The sequence below is a fragment of the Ursus maritimus genome, unplaced genomic scaffold (assembly GCF_017311325.1).
Source record: "Ursus maritimus isolate PB19 unplaced genomic scaffold, ASM1731132v1 scaffold_16, whole genome shotgun sequence".
Lineage (NCBI taxonomy): Eukaryota > Metazoa > Chordata > Mammalia > Carnivora > Ursidae > Ursus > Ursus maritimus.
The window spans coordinates 20,798,178-20,817,334 of NW_024424008.1; the positions used below are offsets into that span (position 1 = coordinate 20,798,178).

Consider the following 19,157-nt stretch of genomic DNA (forward strand, 5'->3'; position numbering starts at 1 on the left):
AAGTTGGTTTTGGGGGTAGCGTAGGGATCCCAGGAAGGGGTGGTAGCGCCCCTCCAATTGGGGTTCATTAGGGTGACTGGAAGGAGGAGTGGAAGCTGGGCAAAGGGGGTTGGTGGCGTGGTGAAGACGGAAGGGGCTGTGGAAGCTGGGCCTGAAGCGGGCTACCCCGAGCTGGGAGAAGAAAGGGGGCGTATCCTGGAAGAAGGGACCAGGACTTAGCGGGATTCGGGGGCTATCTGGCCTCCGGCGACTCCAGTTAAGGGATGGGTTATGTGGGCAACACGGAGATTTGGGGTGATCCATGGACAGAATACCACAGGAGGTGGTTGGCTGACTAAATGGAAGTGGGGTGCAAGGAGCCAGACCGAGCGGTCTGCGGAGCCGTGCACCCCTGCCTCCTAAGTGACCCAGTGCAAATCCGTATACCTCTCTCGGGGCCTCAGTTTCCTCATCTGTAAATGGGAGTAGCAATCATACACGACACACAGATTGCTGTGATGCTTAAGTTAGATGAGTTGATGTGTGTGCCATTATGCCTAGCGATAAAGTGACATGTAGAGAACGCTCAAGAAATTGTCATGGTAGCTATTATTATTATCATCATTATATGGGGTTTGCGGAGGGCAAGGGGTGTGGCAATGGAATTGAGGCAGACAGGGAATGGCAGGAAAGGTGGGCTTGTGGAGCGCTCTAGGAAAGGATGGGATGCCGGCGGTCAGGTAGGAGGGGGTCCTGGGATGGTAAGGGTCGACTTGGACTGTGACCGCAATGAAGCTGGACTCTAAAGAGGGGACTGCACGAGAGGAACATGAAAAGTTGCGGCGCCCTCGGTGTCGGGGGCGGTGTGGTTTGGGTGACCAGGTTTAGGCGGAGTTGCTGCTGGGCGGAATGGCTTTGGGTTTCACCGGGGAGGAGCTTATCTGCGGTGGGCGGAGCTGCCCGCTGGGCTCGGCTCTAGTTCCCGGCATCTGCCGGTCTCGCTCCCACCCGCACTGCAGCCGCCAGCCTCAGCCATGGGGTGTCCCACCGTCCTACTCCTGCTCTTGGCTTTCCTGACGCCTGGGGTTGCCATCCGTGTACCGCCGGCCATGAAGGCCCTCAGCAGCCTGCGCTGGTCAACCAGTTTCACAACCCGCCATACTGTTGCCAAGAAGTACTCGATTCACTACATCCAACAGAAGGTGAGGCGGGGGTGTGTTGGGGGGAGGGTGGGCGTGTTGGGTGGAGGGTGGGCGTGGGGGAAGACTGGGGTTTCGAAGTGTCCGGCCTAATAGACCCGAGCCTAGGCACAGTAGCCCACCCGGAATTTCAGACCCCTAATACCTAGGACTTTTCCGATCTTTGGCTCACAGCTTCCAGAGGGTGGCACCAAGTCTCAGTTCTGTTTAAAGTCTCTCCTCCCGTTACCAATAATTTAATATCAATTCTGGCTCCATGCTCTTTTCTGTAATTGGCTATGACAGTCGCTTCAACTTCTGCTCCCAGAGGATGCCCTAATTCAAATTCCCCTGATCTCCCATCAAATTAAAATTGTTTAATGCCAACTCTGCCTCCTACTCCGTGGTGACAGTCTGATCCTGTATCCCTAAGCAGCCTCTAAATATTTCCAATATCTTAATAGATATTTCCAATATCTTAATAGATAATATTTAGCATTAAACCTAAAACACCAGCCTGTCATCTCTTGCTTAGCTCAAAGTTGATTTTGTAGTCCTTTGATTAAGAGTTTTTAACCATTTCTAGTCTCCATAAGACTGAACATATGTGTAGCCCATGCTTGTAGAGGAGGTTGTAGAGGAAAGTCAAGATTTGAGAAGGGGGGTTAGCATCTTTAGGGTTCTGAAGCTTGAGTTTAGAAGTTTAAAATAGGCTTGATGCCTTTGTGCTTGGCTGAAGCATGAGGCACTCTCTTACAAGCCTGCATAGAAAAGTACATCCTGTGTAAAATGACAGATCTCTTAGGGTTTTGTATTTCTGGGAGCCTGTGTAAAGATAGGCAAAGATCAGGGAAAGGTGTGGATTGGAAAGAATGCCAAGTCTGAGGTTTGGCTTTTAGAGTCGAATAGAACAGCATTCCACTCTGCTAGCTCTGTGACCTTGGGAAAGTTACAGTACTTCTCTGAACCCGGTTTCTTGGGGCGCCTGGGTGGCTCAGTTGGTTAAGCGTCTGCCTTAGGCTCAGGTCATGATGCTGGGGTCCTAGGATTGTGTAGGGCTCCCTCCTCAGCGTGGAGTCAGCTTCTTCTTCTCCTTCTCTTCCGCTTGTGCTCTCTCTGGCTTGCATGTTCTCTTTCTCTCAAGTAAATAAATAAAATCTCTTAAAAAAAAAAATGAACCCAGTTTCTTGATATGGGGATTTGGTGATGGTTAAATGAAAATAGATAACAAGTCCCCAGCAAACTATTTGGCCCTGAATTTTGAATTCGATAGATGGATTGCATGAATTTGTAATTTATAAGAAATTATTTTTAACCCAGAAATTTAAGTTACAGTTTATGAGGAAGAGAAAACATTTTATTTCAGCAGCGGTACCAGGAAACAGGGGACTTTTTCTCAGACAACTTACTTAAATTAACTCTAGGCTACAATTTCTTCATTTGTAAATTGAGAGGGTTGAATAAAGAACAGCATATTACACACTCTACTGAGGAAAATTAAGGGCTTTTTGGGGAGCTGTCTCAGAGGGTTGGTGGGTGAAAGCCCAAATGGAGGCCAAGTTAAGGTGCTCCCGTAACCCCTCTCTCCCTGAACTCTTTGAGCCTGAGCTTTATGCTTTGGTCTGTTTCATATATTGGGATTTTGTATATGATTATTTGCAGAGTTTTATTGGTAAAGTAAGATTGAAGGGGAACTATTGGAATGAGGATCTCTGAAATCTCTTTAAAAGTGATGAAAGGGGGGCATCTGGGTGGCTTAGTCGGTTAAGTGTCCCACTCTTGATTTCAGCTCAGATCTTGATCTTAGGGTGGTAAGATTGAGCTCCATGTTGGGCTCCCAGCTGAGCGTGGAGCCTGCTTAAGATTCTCTCTCTCTCTCTCTCTCTCCCCCTCCGTTCCCTATCCACACTTGTGCACACGTGCTTGTGCTCTCTCTCAAAAAAAAAAAAACCCAAAAAACAAAAAAACACACCGATGAAAAAGAGAACTATCAGCAGGAAAAAGGGAAACGAAAGGGGGGAAGAGACCAAATGATCTGTGAGCCCTTAATTTATATTCCTTCATTACACATTCCTTTCTTGACCACCTAACGATTTAGAAGTATAATTTAAGATCAGTTCTTTTTCTATTTTTGGTCATTTGCTAAATCTGTTTGACTTTACTCAGCCACCTTTTGCCCTCTGGCTTAGTTTAGGACACATACATGTTTATTACCATTATAATAGTTTTCCTTACATCAACTCCAGTTGAGTTTTATTTCATTTTTTGAGGAAACTTCCACATATGTATTTATTACATAATAATGATTATAGTAGTTGCCAATTCTGGACCATAGATTTTTAGTTGGGACTGACTATGTCTGTATAAACTCAACTTCAATTTTTTTTTCGTTAGAGGACATGAAATACTTTTGTGCCCTTTGATAATAGATATCATTATTAGAATTGTAAGGCTCGGTTTTTATTCAAGTTTGAATTTTTATCAACCTTTGTAATGATTTTCTTTATGTGTAGTTATATCTGTCCAGTTGACCAGGCCATTCCTAGCTGTCCTAATGTACACATAAGTTCCATGAATGGTCTGGGTATAAAGGTTTAGTCCCTGGTCTTTTCCCTCCCCTTCACTCCTGAACACACATATATACTTTTAGCAACATAGAACATAGGCTCAATTGAATTTAACAGTGTCGGAAAGTGTGGAATACTGTCTCTCTTCTCCTCAAGTTAAACTCATACCTGTATCCAAGGTGAAATGTGACCTCTTCTGTGAAGCCTTCTTGACTTTAGGGGAACTTAGTTGGTCTTTTTTCGCTCTGCACACTTACGACTTTGTATGTGTCCCCAATAGCTAGATAGTACTCTCCAGTACCCAGAAGAGCCCATAAAAAATATAAAGTACAAAATAAATATTTGTTGAGGGAGCGAATGAATTACTATCCAAAAAAAAAGCCTAAATAAAGCAAAGTCTACCATCATTTAATTGACACAAGTTATTTTTTATTTTTCTTTTCATTTTTTACTTCTATTCTTCACTAATTATTTTTTACCTTCTTTCAAAGTCTTCAGATGTTGTTGATTTAGTAGGAATTTTTTTTTTTTTTGGGCGGGGTTATCCAAAGTAACCGAATCAGGAGACTAGACAAAGGATAGTACATCACTTGGTCATATCCAGGCTTTGGGTACATGTGTGATGTCAGAGTTGTAAGCGGCTCCTTGGAATCTATGGCTTGTGGTTACAAGGTTTTCCTTCTTCTCATTACCCTCCATCTCCCACCCTAGCCCCTCAGAGTAGAATGTGAGTCCTGAGGGCATTTTACTGTGTGATGTAGTGGGAAAAAAGAATGGGTCCTTTGAGGGTCTCATTTTCCTCATTGTCATTAGGAAACAATATTTACTGTATTAGTCAGAGTTCTCTAGAGAAACAGAACCAATAGAATGTGTCTCTCTGTGTGTGTATCCCTCTTTTCATAGAGATTGATTTATTTTAAGGAATTAGTTCATATGATTATGGAAGCTTGGTAAGTTCAAAATCTACAGGGTAAACTGGCAGGCTGGAGACCCAGAGAAGAGTTGCAGTTTGAGTCCAAAGAGAGCCTGCTTGTATAATTCCTTCTTGCTCAGGAGAGGTCAGTCTTTTTGGCTATTCAGGCTTTCATCTGGTTGGATGAGACCCGTTCACATTATAGAGGGTAAATCTGCTTTAGTCAAAGTCCACTGATTTACATATTAATCCTATCTAAAAAAACACCTTTATAGAAACATCCAGAATGTTTGACCAAATATGTAGCCCAGCCAAGTTGACATGTAAAATTAACCATCACTTCTACCAAGATTGTTGTGAGTTTTAAATATGGTAACACATGAAGCACATGCATAATGCCTGGGACATGGTAGGAACTTAAGGTACGTAATTGAGTAAATGCTGGTTTCTTCCCCATTCTGTCCTAAAACCACACTCCCCATAGTGTTAGCATTTCACATTGATCCAAATGCATGACAGTTGTGGTAATGCCTCTTCTAGGAACTTAGTGGTCAGTAATCTATACTCAACTATTCCTGTTTAACTACTGACCAGTGTTTATGTTAGAACTCTGCATCTTGACCTAACATTAAGCTCATGGCCACTGACTTCTGTAAAGCCTTCCCACAGCTCCTTCCTGTCTGCTGTGTGGTAGTCACATCAGTGGGCTGAGCTCTTTCTATTTGTGTACATCCCTTACGGTTCTTTTAGTTCCTACTCCGGGTTCCCCTTTTCCACTCATGCCACAGTGGCCCTAATGTCTAGTAAAGTATTGATCTTTCTCCTCCTCCTCTCCTTTTTATTTTTTCCCCTCTTCTCTACTTTTTATTATTGGTTCATCTATTGATGGCTTTCTCCTTAGGCCCAGAGTATATGTCACAAATATTATGTGACTTGTAAATTGATTTCTGTTTTCACACCTAGAATCATTGCCAGAAGGGGTCTTAGAGATCATGTAGTCTACCCCTTAGATATGATGAAATAACTTTGATCTAAATTATGAAGAGTCAGGAACTTGGTAGAGATTAATTATCATACAAGTTTGAGAACAAATTGTTTCTCCCATTAGCTGAGTAACTTCAGACAGGTTACTCTGAACATCTGTTTTTATAATCAGCAAGATGGGGATAATTGTACTGTTCATCTCACATATTTGTTGTGAGATGAGTAGTATGTGTAAAGGACTTAATAGCACAGTTTATATATCACTTTACTCAATAAATGGTAAATATTTTTATTTTATCTTGTGGTTTCTTAATATACATGGCTTTAACTTAACCCTCTCCACACAGAATAAAATATTCAAATCATCACTTATCATACCTAAAATAGTTATTCTGCAAAATTTGAAAATCTGTATGAACTCTCTTCAGTTACATAAATAGTATATATATTCCTTTTAATCAGTGGGATATAATTTAATATACTTGTAAATAAGGCAAAGAAATTAACTTTTTCCTTGTTTGAAATAATTTTCTTTCACACAAGACTGATATGTAACAAAAAGCATAGGAAGCTATTTCTATTTTTTTTCTATGCTATTTTGCATTTTGGTAAATTGTGGTGGGGACAATATGGTAATGAATGTATCCTTTTAGATTTTTGCAAGTATCTTCTCTATTTTATCATAATACTAAATCTAACACTATCTTTCTCATAACTTTTGATGTTTTATTAGTTAATACTAAAATGTAATTTCAGTAAAAATTAATTTTAAGGTTTTGCACTGTCATATTTATATCCCTCTATAACATATTGCAAGGACTTTAAAGCACTTAAAACATTTTCAGAGTTTGGGTTCTAGTATTAGACTTGTCACTAACTCATGGATTGACCTTGGGCAAGTTGCTTACCTCTAGATCTCAGTGTAAGATCTCTTATGTATGATAAGAGGATGGGATCTGATGACCTGTGATCCATCTGTGATTCTGTTCACTGAGTGCTTCCTGTGTATATGGCCCTGTATTAGGAGCGGTGGGGATTTGAGTACAAGTTCTGTTTTTCCCCTTGCCATTAATTGCCTTTGGTACAGTGGCCTAAACAGTTTTTCCATCTGAACTTTACATTAGACACAGATTCATATCATGTAAAGGGTTTTTTTAAATTAAAATTACTCAGCTTTACCATTAACGAAGTATTTATAACATAGACCACTGTATTTATATTTATGATTTTAAAGTTTGCTTGGTTATGGGTGGCTTGGAGAAAAAAGAATCATAGGGAAGGAAAAGACCTTGATGGTATGGCTTATCTTATTTATCATCATATTCCAAGAGCATTGTACAGTGCCCTCTACATAGTAATTCTTTTTTTTTTTTTAAGTTTTTATTTATTTATTTGAGAGAGTGAGCAAGCGAGAGAGCACAAGAGCAGGGGGGAGAAGCAGAGGGAGAAGGAGAAGCAGACTCCCCTCCCCGCTGAGTGCTGGACTACGAGGACCTAGGGCTCTATCCCGGGACTCCAGGATCATGACCTAAGCTGAAGGCAGACACTTAACCGACTGAGCCACCCAAGCACCCCTACATAGTAGTTCTTAATAAAGATTTTTTGAATGGAAAAAATTGGCTATAAATTAAAATTAATAAGGAGTAAGAGGAGGGAGAATAAAATGAAATATGTAGTGTATAAATTATTGAATGCACTAGTGATACTAATAATCTGCTACTATTTATTGAAAGCTTTATATGCCCTAGGTTCTAAGTATTTAATAGACATTCATTTATTTAATCCCTATAGCTGAGGGTAGATGAGGTAGATGCTATTATTGTTCCACTTTATAGGTGAGAGAACGATCATACAGAGAGGTTGAATTACATGTTCAAGATGTATTGCTCATCTGTCTCATTTTGTTTTTCTGAAAATAAACTCTAAAGAGTTTCTAGTTCTAAAGCAAATGTCATTACCTTGCTTTTTGTACTAGTCAGGATAGGCTAGGTTATGCAGCTGTAGCACAACTCCAAAATTTTAGTGACTTAAACCCCCCAAAATGTATGACTCAAACTATTTCCATTGGGGTGAGCAGAGGGTTCCCTCATTACATTCACTTAGAGACTAAGGGGCTTTTGGAGGCCTCCTCTCAACATACGCTTTCATGATCACCCTAGCAGTGAAAAAAGAACATAGAAAAATAATAAATGCTCCAGTCTGGAAATTGCACATGTCACTTCCTTTCATAATTCCTTGGCCCAAACTGATTATATTGCTGCATCTAAGGACAGGGTGGGGAGACCAAAAATATTGACTTTGGCGATCCTAGAAGGAGAAACAACACAAATGACTACCATACTCAATTAGTCTCTTACTCAACCACCCATCCACCTACTCAATGTTCATCCAGTTCCTTTTATATGTCAGGCACTGGGGTAGGTCCCAGGAAGGCAGAGATGATTATATCCTAGAGGACTTCACATACTTGTTGGCCATTCCAGTCACACATACTCAGGCTTGCATCTGAAAAATATGGAAGAGGACTGACACACGTGTATTGTCTTGGCATTATGTGGCTGCAGTTTACAGATTGCTTCCAAAAAATCCCTGAAGTTGGCATGCCTGGGTGGCTCAATGGTTAAGCATCTGCCTTCGGCTTGGGTTGTGATCCTGGGGTCCTGGGATCAAGTCCCACATCGGGCTCCCTGCTCAGCAGAGAGCCTGCTTCTTCCTCTCCCTCTGCTGCTCTCTCTGCTTGTGCTCTCTTTCTGTCTCTCTCTCTCTCTGTCAAATAAATAAATGAATAAATAAGTCTTAAAAAAAGCAAAAAATTCCCTGAAGTGAGAGTGGTCTACTTAACATTTTCTTGCTCAATTTATCATTATCATGATAGTTGACTGACCTGATGTGTATATACATTGAAGCATGCGATAAAGGAATTTATTTATTCATACTGTCACTCAGTATTTAAAATAATTGTTTTGCCTGTCTTTTTCATAATAAAGGAAACAAAATTGATCTAGAGATTTATGTAAAAAATCTGAAGTATGCTTTGTAAGTGTCCATCAAAAGGAAACTTTTGCATTGACAATGTGTATGTTATTGAGGAGTTATAAAAATCTTTTTTTATATCTTTTTTATTCTGGTTCACAATTTAAGAAAAGTCCTCATTGTTGTATATGAGCAGTGAATAAGTAAACATTTATTGGTTGTCTTATCTGGGGCAGGTATTATTTCAAACTCTTTTACATGCCTGCTTTTAATTACTACAATCACTTTAAAAAAAATAGATGGTTTAATTGAGGTTCATAGAGGTTAAGTGACTTGATCAAGCTATTGAGGGACAATATATTTTAATCTTTTGCTTCCAAGATCTATGATCTTTCATTCAATTGACATCATGATGCCTCTGTTTTCAAAACTGACGTCTCTGTATCTATTTATATTCCACATTCAGTCTTTAAAACAATCCTGTGAGGTAGATATTATGTTCATTTTTAGAGGTGAAACTATCAAGCTTCAGAAAGATTGAAGGAAGAAACATCCAAAATATCCCACTTATAAATCTCCTGGTTTCTCAGTCCCAAATTGTAAATAATTTGTGGTACATCCATAAAATGAAACATTATTATGCCTTAAAATGATGGTCTTGAAGTATATCTGGTAATGTGGGAAATGTTCACGAATTAATGATAAATGAAAAAAGCAAAATAGAAACTTGAATATACGATGTGTTTCCAAATTCATTTACGCTGTTTTTATTAAGTTCTTCCTATTTGCAAGGCACTCTTCTAGGCGCAGGAGGAAGAGCATTCAAGGCATAGAGGAAAGCAAGTACAAAACCGTAAGACAGATGTGTGCCTGGCAGGAACAATACAAGGAGGCCAATATGGCTGGAAGGACATACCCAAGGAGAGGGTAGCAGGGGATGAAGACAGTGAGGAGCAAAGAGAACAGAGAAACTCCTCTAGCAGGGAAGGAAAGTAAATGGACTACGGAATTACAGTTTGATTAATAGGCAGCTTTGAAGTCTCATGCATGTTAGTAAGACCATTTGATAGGCTGTATGTTTCTTTAGCTACATTTACTTTCTTGGGTATGAATGGAAAGTTGGTGGAGAGTTCTTTTTAACCATGATTATCCTTTTGCCAAATCAGTAAAAGAAAGTGAGAAAGACAGAGAGACATGGGGATTGAGGGGCATATCCAAGGGAGTAATTTATTCATTGACCATGAAATTTAAGCCAAGTAAGGAAGGGAGCGAGGATGGGGTGAGGGACAGTGAAAGGTGGATTATGTGAGGTTGAAGGTCCTCCTTGCTTCCTGTAGTTAGTCCTTTACTGCAGTCCTCGTGGGTCACATTAATCACCTCTTCTCCCATCAGTCTTCTCCTTAGAGCCTGCAATGATTCTAATTGTTTGCTTTTTTTTTTTTTTTAGGTTTTATTTATTTGAGAGAGAGAGCGCGAGAGAGCAAGTGTGGGGAGGGACAGAAGGAGAGGGTGAGGGTCAAGCAGACTCCCCACTGAGCAGGGAGCCCAATGCGGGACTCAATCCCAGGACCCTGAAATCATGACCTGAGCCGAAGGCGGATGCTTAACCGACTGAGCCACCCAGGTGCCCCAGCTGATTGTTTGCTTTATTTAGAACAAAATCCTGTAGCATTCAAGGCCCTCCACCCCGTGACCCCAACCCACCTTTCCAGTGTGCTAATCTATTCTTCACACATGCTCATTCTTTTCCTGTTTCTATGCTTTAGCCCACATTGTTCTTTTTGCCTGGAATACCCCTCCCAATGCCCTTCCCCCCTTTATCAATCCTATCCTTTTTTTAAGCCCCTTCTCAGACACTGCCTACCTCCTCCGTGAGGTATTTCTTAATCTCCTGGAGAGTGTGTGATCAATCAGATCTATCTTTGTACTTCTCTCACGGCACATGTTTTGTTCTAACCTTGTGTTAAAATCTTTTGTACCCTTGTCTTACTCCCTTTCTAAAGCAGGAACTCTATCTTGTAAGTATCCATATTCCACAGCATACTGCCCATAGTTTTTATAGTTTTAGAATATCATCATTATAAATGTTTGTTGAATCTGTATCTTTCCCCCTCTCTCCTTTCCTGCTTCCCCATACATTGAGATAAGGAAGGTGTGCATGTGTGTGTGTGTGTGTGTGTGTGTGTGTGTGTGTGTGTCTAGGGAGGGAAATGGTATGGAAACTTGATTCTCAACTGTCTAAAACCCTTTTTGGGAAACAATGTAGAATGCCAGGCAAATAAAAACAGGCCCACTTATTCACATTCTCTTATTTTGATGATCTGGAACCTGTAGCTAGTTGTCTGTACTGACCCTTCTCCCCACATATGTACAGAGAAAGAATCATGGGAGGGAGTGCAGCCAAGTTTGCTCTTTGTTTTGTGTCTGGGTGAGGGCCAGGGAAACGATAAAGAATGAAGACATTAGGAAGAGTGTCCCCTTAAAGCCTACTTCTGTGGCAATTGTGTACTGCCCATATTTATTAAAGAGCTAAGGTAAAAGCAGTACTTTTTATCATTCATTTGCAAAAAGAAGCCAATTAAGTATGTATATTTGTAAATCCTTACTTTCTATTACATATGTGTCGGTTCCAAGTTGCCACACAGTGCTGCACCTGGAGAGGATCAGCTGTCCTGTCTCTGTCAAGCTCATGATGTTCTTTTTCTTGTTGCTCATGTTTGGGGATGCCCACATGGAATGCAAAGACAGACCTCATGAAGTTTACAGTTTAGTGGGAAAGAACATAGTGATAAGTAATTACAAGTGTGACAATGTATGCTTTAAGGGAGTAGCTTGTTGTGGGATCTACAATGGAGTCCTGAGTCTTGTGTATTAGAGAATCCTATAGGCAGTGATGGTGTCAAAGCAGACACTGGGAAGCTAAATAGGAGTTAGCCAGGAGAAGGGAGATGATTGAGATTTCTTCCCAGGTAGAGGGTGTATCCTAAGGTAGGAAAGAGCCGTCCATGTTGGAGGAACTGAAAGGTCAGTAATACTGGGACAGGGGGTCAGCCTCTATGAGGCAAGAGGTGGGCCCTCAACAGTGTGAGGTCGATATTATTACTATTTCCATTGGCTCACGCATGGTGCAGGTATTCCTTCTCTGAATCTTTCATTAACTTTAAGAATGTAACTTGGTGTTGAAGTGGTAAGGGGCAAAGAATTGCTCTGCTGACCAGAATAAATGCATCACCTTGTGACAGGTACAGCCTAAGTGCTCTTAATATATTTATCTTCCGCCCTGCAAGGAGGTACTACATCTTTTTTATAGAGAAATAAAGGGCTCAGAGGTAAAGTGATATATCCATGATCACATAGATGATAAGTGATAGTGCCAGGATTTAAACTGAGCTCTGTTGACATCAGAACCCTTGATCTATGTTGCTTCTGTCCTAGCTGTATTTCTGGAATAGACAGAAGATGGTGTAATTCATGGCCTAAATTAGAGATAGTGTGGAGGTCACATTTGTTAAGGAAATCCAGATTAGACGTAATAAAGTTAAATCAAGAGGAATCTCAATTCTCTAGCAGCAGGCTGGATAATTTTGGAGAGAAAAAAAAATCATAATGGAGGTTTTAACAATACAGAACTTCTTCTGACTTGGCTTTTGTGTTACAAAAAGAAGACTTTTAAATGAATGCACTTTAAATAAATGAACCATGTTAACAGCAGAAGGGGACTATGAAACCTTCTAAGATACAGACTATGAGATATTTTTGGAGGACTGTATACATTCTAGAGTAAAGGATGTTAAGAGACCTCCAGTGATGATCACAAAAAAGTATTCTCCAAGAAATAAAGGAGGAGGAGACTAAACTGGTGGGGCAGGAGTGAGGTCACTACTTTAGAAATTGTCCCCTTAAGTTTGGTGCTCAGTACAGTTTACCCTAGTTCCATTAGGGAATCCTCCTTTTTAAGCTTTCCCAACAGTCTGTATACAAAATTTGGCTTGGAATAAGTTAATTAAAGTTCATGTAAATGTTGCTTATCTGTGCTGCATGACTTAGTCACTGCTGTATGTTCATCTTCTATTCCATTTGAATGTTCCTCTTTTGTCCACTAACTCAAAGGAACAGAGGTCACCATTTGGCACTTTGCTTTTGAAAGTCTACCTTGATCAGAAAGTCAAGTGCAGGTAACCATACCTACTTATTTTGTTTTCTCTAAAAGCCAGGATAGTGGTCTCATCTTTTTTTTTTTTTTTAAGATTTTATTTTAGAGAGAGAGAGAAAGGGAGTGAGAGAGGGCGAGAGAGAGAGAGAGAGAGAGTGTGTGTGTGTGTGAGTGAGAGAGAATGAGTGGAGGGAGGGACAGAGGGAGAGGGAGAAGTAGGCTCCCCAGGTGAGGCTTGATCCCAGGACCCTGAGATCATGACCTGAGCCGAAATCAAGAGTTGGACACTCAGTGAACTGAGCCACCCGGGTGCCCCTAGTCTCATCTTTAAACATCATGCTTAGAATGATAGTGTTATTCTTCTGTTTAATAAAGTATTATCATTTTTTTTTAAGATTTTATTTATTTATTTGACAGAGATAGAGACAGCCAGCGAGAGAGGGAACACAAGCAGGGGGAGTGGGAGAGGAAGAAGCAGGCTCATAGCTGAAGAGCCTGATGTGGGGCTCGATCCCATAACGCCGAGATCACGCCCTGAGCCGAAGGCAGGCGCTTAACCGCTGTGCCACCCAGGCGCCCCAAATAAAGTATTATCATTTTAAACTGAAAATTTAAGCTAATCTCTTTAACTACTTTTATGAAAAACCTGGCTATTTGAACCATGATTGTAATTGTATTATTCTGACCCCCAAGAGGAAATAAGTAGTCCTTTGAGATGTGGATTTATAATCTTCAGCATATGGGTTGATGAAAGTGATGGTACAGATTATTTTAAAATTCTTTAGAAATAAGATATTCAGTCACCTTTTATTTCTGTGATATGTACCTTTCCTCAGAGCTACATAATTCATATAGTGAGGAATGTGTAACTAAAGGTATATTGCACCGTCACAGCACTGAATAGAAAGTCAGAAACAAAAACGTATCACATACCAGGCCATATGATATTTAGTGTTTTAGAGACTTTCACTGTCACCAAGTCATTGCCTTGTTGCTGTTTTCAGTTCCATGATAACTGCAAATTTTTAAAAAAAATTTTGCTTTGCAAGGTTATATTGTTTTAAGTGAAAAGTTGGAACAAATTGTTGAAGTTTTTTCATTTTTTATGGGTTTTTTTGCTAAAGTTTTAAATCACTGGGGTACCTGGGTGGCTCAGTTGGTTAAGTGTCCAACTCTTGATTTGGCTCAGATCCTGATCTCAGGGTTATGAGATGCATCCCCGCTTCTGGCTCTGCGCTTAGCCCAGAGTCCTCTTGAGAGTCTCTTTCTCCCTCTTCCCCTCCCCCCACATGCACTCGTGTGCGTGTGTGTGTGTGTGTGTGTGTGTGCTTTTGCGCACATGTGTATGTGCTCTCTCTCTCTCAAATAAATAAATGAAATCTTTAAAAAAAAGTTTTATGGGACAATTTCTTCCTCATAAGTAGCAATATTAAACATATACCGTTGTATATGTTTGTGAGTATATTTGGCAGTGGTTTCAGATTTGGGACGTGCATGCTAATGAAACATGCTCTACAAAATATACTAGTAATACATCAAGCTCTCAGTTCCTTCAGGTCCTTGCTAGATACTTGCATGCATGTATTATCCAACTTAATCATCATAAGACGTCTCTGGGGGGTGCCCTGGGTGGCTCAATCAGTTAAACATCTGAATCTTGATCTCAGCTCAGGTCTGAGAGCACCACTCAGGGTGGTGAATTCAGACCCCGTGTTGGGCTCTGTGACTTCAGTGTGGAGACCACTTAAAAAAAAAAAAAGAAAGAAAGAAAAGAAAAAGACCTCTCTGAGATAGGTACTATTTTTTTTTCATTTTACATATAAGAAAACAAGCCCACAGACATGAAGTAACTTGTTCAAATTCCAATAGCTCTAATAGATGGCAGAATTGGCATTCAAACTCATATCTGTCTGCAAGTTCCTTTCTCTTTTTGCTACCTTACAGTACATTCATTTTTGGTTTTCAGGAGAGAAAAAAAACAAAGCTTTTGAAAGATACCCTTGGTAATGATCAGATTTTATTAGTGCAGAAGTGTGTGTGTGTGTGTGTGTGTGTGTGTATGTGTGTGCTTGTATGTGTGTGCGCACGCGCGTGTGCTTAAACCTTGACACTGGTATTTTTGATAAGTTTTCCTGATGGCTTATGACTAGCATGTTTGGCCAGCATCATTGTGATTTAATAACCTAATTTAAACAAGGAACTACAACCCAAACAATGGCTCTGATTCAGCCGATAGGAAAGTGAGGAAGTACTTGTTATCATTTGTCAGTGAATTCTTATTTTTATGCAGTTTGAACCATGGGTCACACTGCAGACACTATCCTTTAAAACTGCCGGAAACCTCTGTCACTTCCTGAGCACTGATGGCCTCTTCCTTCGAGGGAGCAGCTTATACAACAATTTCGGAAAGCAGTGGTGATGACTCGCTTCACCTTGGCCTAGGATGCTTCCTTTCTCTTAAACAATTGGCATTAAATGGCAATGAATGGTGTGGCTAGTGCACACCAAAACAGGCTTTCTGTCTGCATTTTTATGTAGTTTAATTTCTAGAAAATGACCATAGTTTAAAAGAGAAGGTAATAACTATTTGCTGACCACCTCTCCGTGATCTCTTCAGGGCAGAAACATTGGGTCTTATTCATCTGTGGATCTGGGAGGCTGCAGTACCAAGCTTCGTACATGTGCAGATGTGCTGATAGAATGACACTGCATGTCATGTTCTGTGTTATTGAAAACATTAAATGCAAATATCCAGCGTTAGGCAAGGTATAAAAGAGCCTGTTGCTGTTACTTACATACCCCCAGTGTTTTGGTTCATCTCTGAAGAATTTGAGTGTAACATGGTGAAATGAATGTTGGCTAAGATGCTAGGGAAGTGACTCTCCAAAAAATATGGATCATGATTTTTAAAGATTTCCAGAAGGGCTTTTTGTAGTTAATTGTGTAACATTGCCAAACCCTTTTATTAGTTTGAATTTGTAGTCATTTATCTGTAATCTCTGTTCTCTAGATGACCTTTCTCCATTTCACACTCCAGAGATAAGCATATACATGCATTTTACTCTTGCCTGTTGGTCTTCCTCTGAAGATTTATTCTTTAAATACTTCTTGAATCTTCAAGGCATCTGGACTGTTTAGCACTTTCTTGTTCCCTTCTGTTAAAAAATATTTCCCTCCAGGAAGCTCTTCTTTGTTAATTGGAAAAGTAGTGAGGTTGCCTGTTGTTTTTTTGCTCCTACTTCACACTCCCAGTTAATTCACTGTCCTTGTTTCATCTTTGCTTAAACACATCTAAGATGTGCAGACAACTCTAGTTGATTTGTGAATTCCATGTGCTTCATTTTAAAATTCCAAACTACCTCACCCCATACCTCCTAGGATATTTTGATTGCCCTATCCCTTGTTCAACTCGTATAGGCTTAGACAAAACAAATGAATTTTAGAATCAGCCTTTAAAAACAAAATCAGAGAAATAACTCTGCTAGAAAAGAATCTCTAATATTTATGTATATTGTTATTTCTTACACTGTGTGCTAGGCATTACATATTGGTCATTTCATTGTTTTATACACACTATGCTGGGATGTGGCCCATACAGTACTGGTATCTCTCTGCTTGGAATGGTTTATCTTCCTCTTTTCTCTGCCTGGCACTCCTTCCTGTCCATCCTTCATAGCTCAGGTCTTATATCACCTCTGTGAAGCTTTATGGGACTGCTTTGTTTCTCTTCCCAGGCTGTGTATTGACTAATATCCCCTTCGTTTCTTCCACTGCACTTTATAAATACTTCTTTTGTGCTGCTACTCTGGATTGCAATGATATGTTTATATATTGGTCTCTGTATTAGGATGTGAGCAGCCTGACTGCTGGGACCACACCTATCAGCATATCCACAGTGTACACCCGCAACAGTTGTTTAAATGAATAACTGGCCCAAGCTGAGGTGATTATTCCCTTTTCTGAATGCTGTTAACATTTGCTTTTATTATATTTTGCCTAGTACTACCAATATGGCATACACACTGCCCAGTTAGAACAGAAGCTGCTCATAGAGCTGAGGCCTCTTACAGAGCCATGGGTCAGTTCTTTAGGCCTCAGGTCTGGAGAAGGAACTGGGACAGTGGGACAGGTGGGCATAGAGTGAGGGTGGGCACCACTCAAGGTGCTGAGATAATTATTTGCTAACTGGTATAGAAAGATTTCAATATTTTAATAACTGGCTGAGTCTCAGCCTTGGTTCTTGTAAGTAGCGAGTGCCTTAAGAATAGAATGCTGCTTAAACTGGTTAGTATCCCTCATATGGATAGTTAGGTGCAACTGAGAAGTATGGGTGTTCAAAACAAGTTAAACTTTTATAAAAAATATTAATGTCATTACATAACACTCCCTTCTAAAATTCCTTTGATTTTTTTTTTTCACATTACTGTTCGTGGCACTAATCTCCTTCTGGTCACCCAGGATTAGAGTATTTTGGAATCATCTGATTCCTTCACTTTCACCTCTTATGCCAAAGTCCAATTAACCACCAAGACCTTTCCATGATTCCTTCCTACTTTATGCCCCTTCCTTTGTATTTCCAGGGTTACTAGCTTTTATAAACCCACACAATTCCAAGCTAAGCTATTACAATAACCTCTTCAGTCCCTTTATTCTGTCAGCCTCAGTTCAAGCCAGCTGGCACTATGGTTTTTTTTCTCCCCTCCTCGTTTCCAATTCAGACCTTTACTGGGCTCTGCTTAAACCCCACCTCCTCAGGGAAACCTTCCCCAGTTGACCCAGCCTAGTGTGAGCTATCCTTCCCTGGGCTCCGCTAATACTTGTTGTCTGTAACATTCGTTAACTATACGTTAACTTTGTGACATGGCTCTTGTTGCCTGAACTGTAATTACATCTTAGAATGTGATTTAGTTATCTCTCAAGTAGAAAGCATACATGCTCTAGAATTAATATCCTCACAGGGTCACAATGGTTCAGGACATTTAGAGTTTTAAAATTTCCTGATTGACATAATTTAAGATTCTGTAGCCAAGCTGCTGAGTAGCACCTACTAACTTGAGTTTACAACCATGAACGGATCACGACCTCCTTCTTATGAAACACTAATCTAGACTATATGGATCCTATAAAGATGAATATTTCTCATGTAATGGAGAGGTAAGGCCTGCAAGCAAAAACCTTTACTATAGGGTGAACAAAAAGTATTATAAGATATATACATAGATATCTATATATACAGCATAAGATTTCAAAAGAGTGAGAATTGCATGGTGAAAACTACTTCCTGTTGTAAGAAGATGATTCTGTTTGGGGGAGAAGGCAGTTGGTATCTCTTAACAGTCTTAGAAATTTTCCCTTCATAGTTAAATCATTCAGAATTTTTTGGTTTTTGTCTTTTTGTGCTTTATTATTACTTTTTTTTTTTTTGCAAAAGCACATAGGAATAATATACATTCATTTCCTTTCATTTCAATTCTAGTGTAATTAGCATACAGTGTTATATTAGTTTCAGGTGTACATTTTAGATTTCAGGTGATTCAACAATTCTATAAATTACTCAGTGCTCATCACAATAAATGTACTCTTAATTCCCTTCACCTGTTTCACCCATCCCCCCCCCACCTCCTCTCTGGCAACCATCAGTTCTCTACAAGAGTCTGTTTTCTTGATTGCGTCTTTTCTTCTTTGTTCATTTGTTGTGTTTTTTAAATTCTGCACGTGAGTGAAATTATATGGCATTGGTTTTTCTCTGACTTATTTCACTTAGCATTATATTTTCTAGATCCATCCATATTGTTGCAAATGGCAAGATTTCAGTCTTTTTATGGCTGATATTCCATTGTATGTATATATATATATATATATATACACGCGCACACACACACATATATATATACATACACCACCTCTTTCTTTATCCATTTATTTATCCATGGACACTGGGGTTGCCACCATAATTTGGCTATAGTAAATAATGCTGCTATAAACATCGGGGTGTATACATCTTTTTGAATTAGTGTTTTCTTATTCTTTGGGTACTCAGTAATGGAAATACTGGATCATGTGGTAATTCTATTGTTAATTTTTTGAGGAACCTTCATCCTGTTTTCACAGTGGCCACACCAGTTTGTATTCCCACCAACAGTGCACGAGGGTTTCTTTTTCTCTACATGCTCACCATCCCTTGTTTCTTGTGTTTTTGATTTTAGCCATTCTGACAGGTGTGAGTTGATATCTCATTGTGGTCTTGATTTTCATTTCCCTGATGATGAGTGATATTGAGCATCTTTTCATGTGTCTTTTGGCCATCAGGATGTCTTTTTTGGAGAAATGTCTGTTCAAGTCTTCTGCCTATTTTTAAATTGTATTATTCGTTTTTCGGGTGTTGAGTTGTATACTTTGGATACTAACCC

General features: G+C 39.8%; 1 protein-coding gene across 1 annotated transcript in view; it reads left to right on the forward strand.

Moving 5' to 3' along the window:
- The first annotated feature begins 927 nt into the window (after positions 1-927).
- Positions 928-19,157, forward strand: part of LOC103675337 (prolylcarboxypeptidase) — a 67,731-nt gene continuing 49,501 nt past the window's right edge. The window contains exon 1 of the mRNA XM_040630967.1: positions 928-1,181. Within this exon, the coding sequence (XP_040486901.1) occupies positions 1,014-1,181 (168 nt within the window). The 5' untranslated portion in view covers positions 928-1,013. The remainder of the gene's footprint in view (positions 1,182-19,157) is intronic.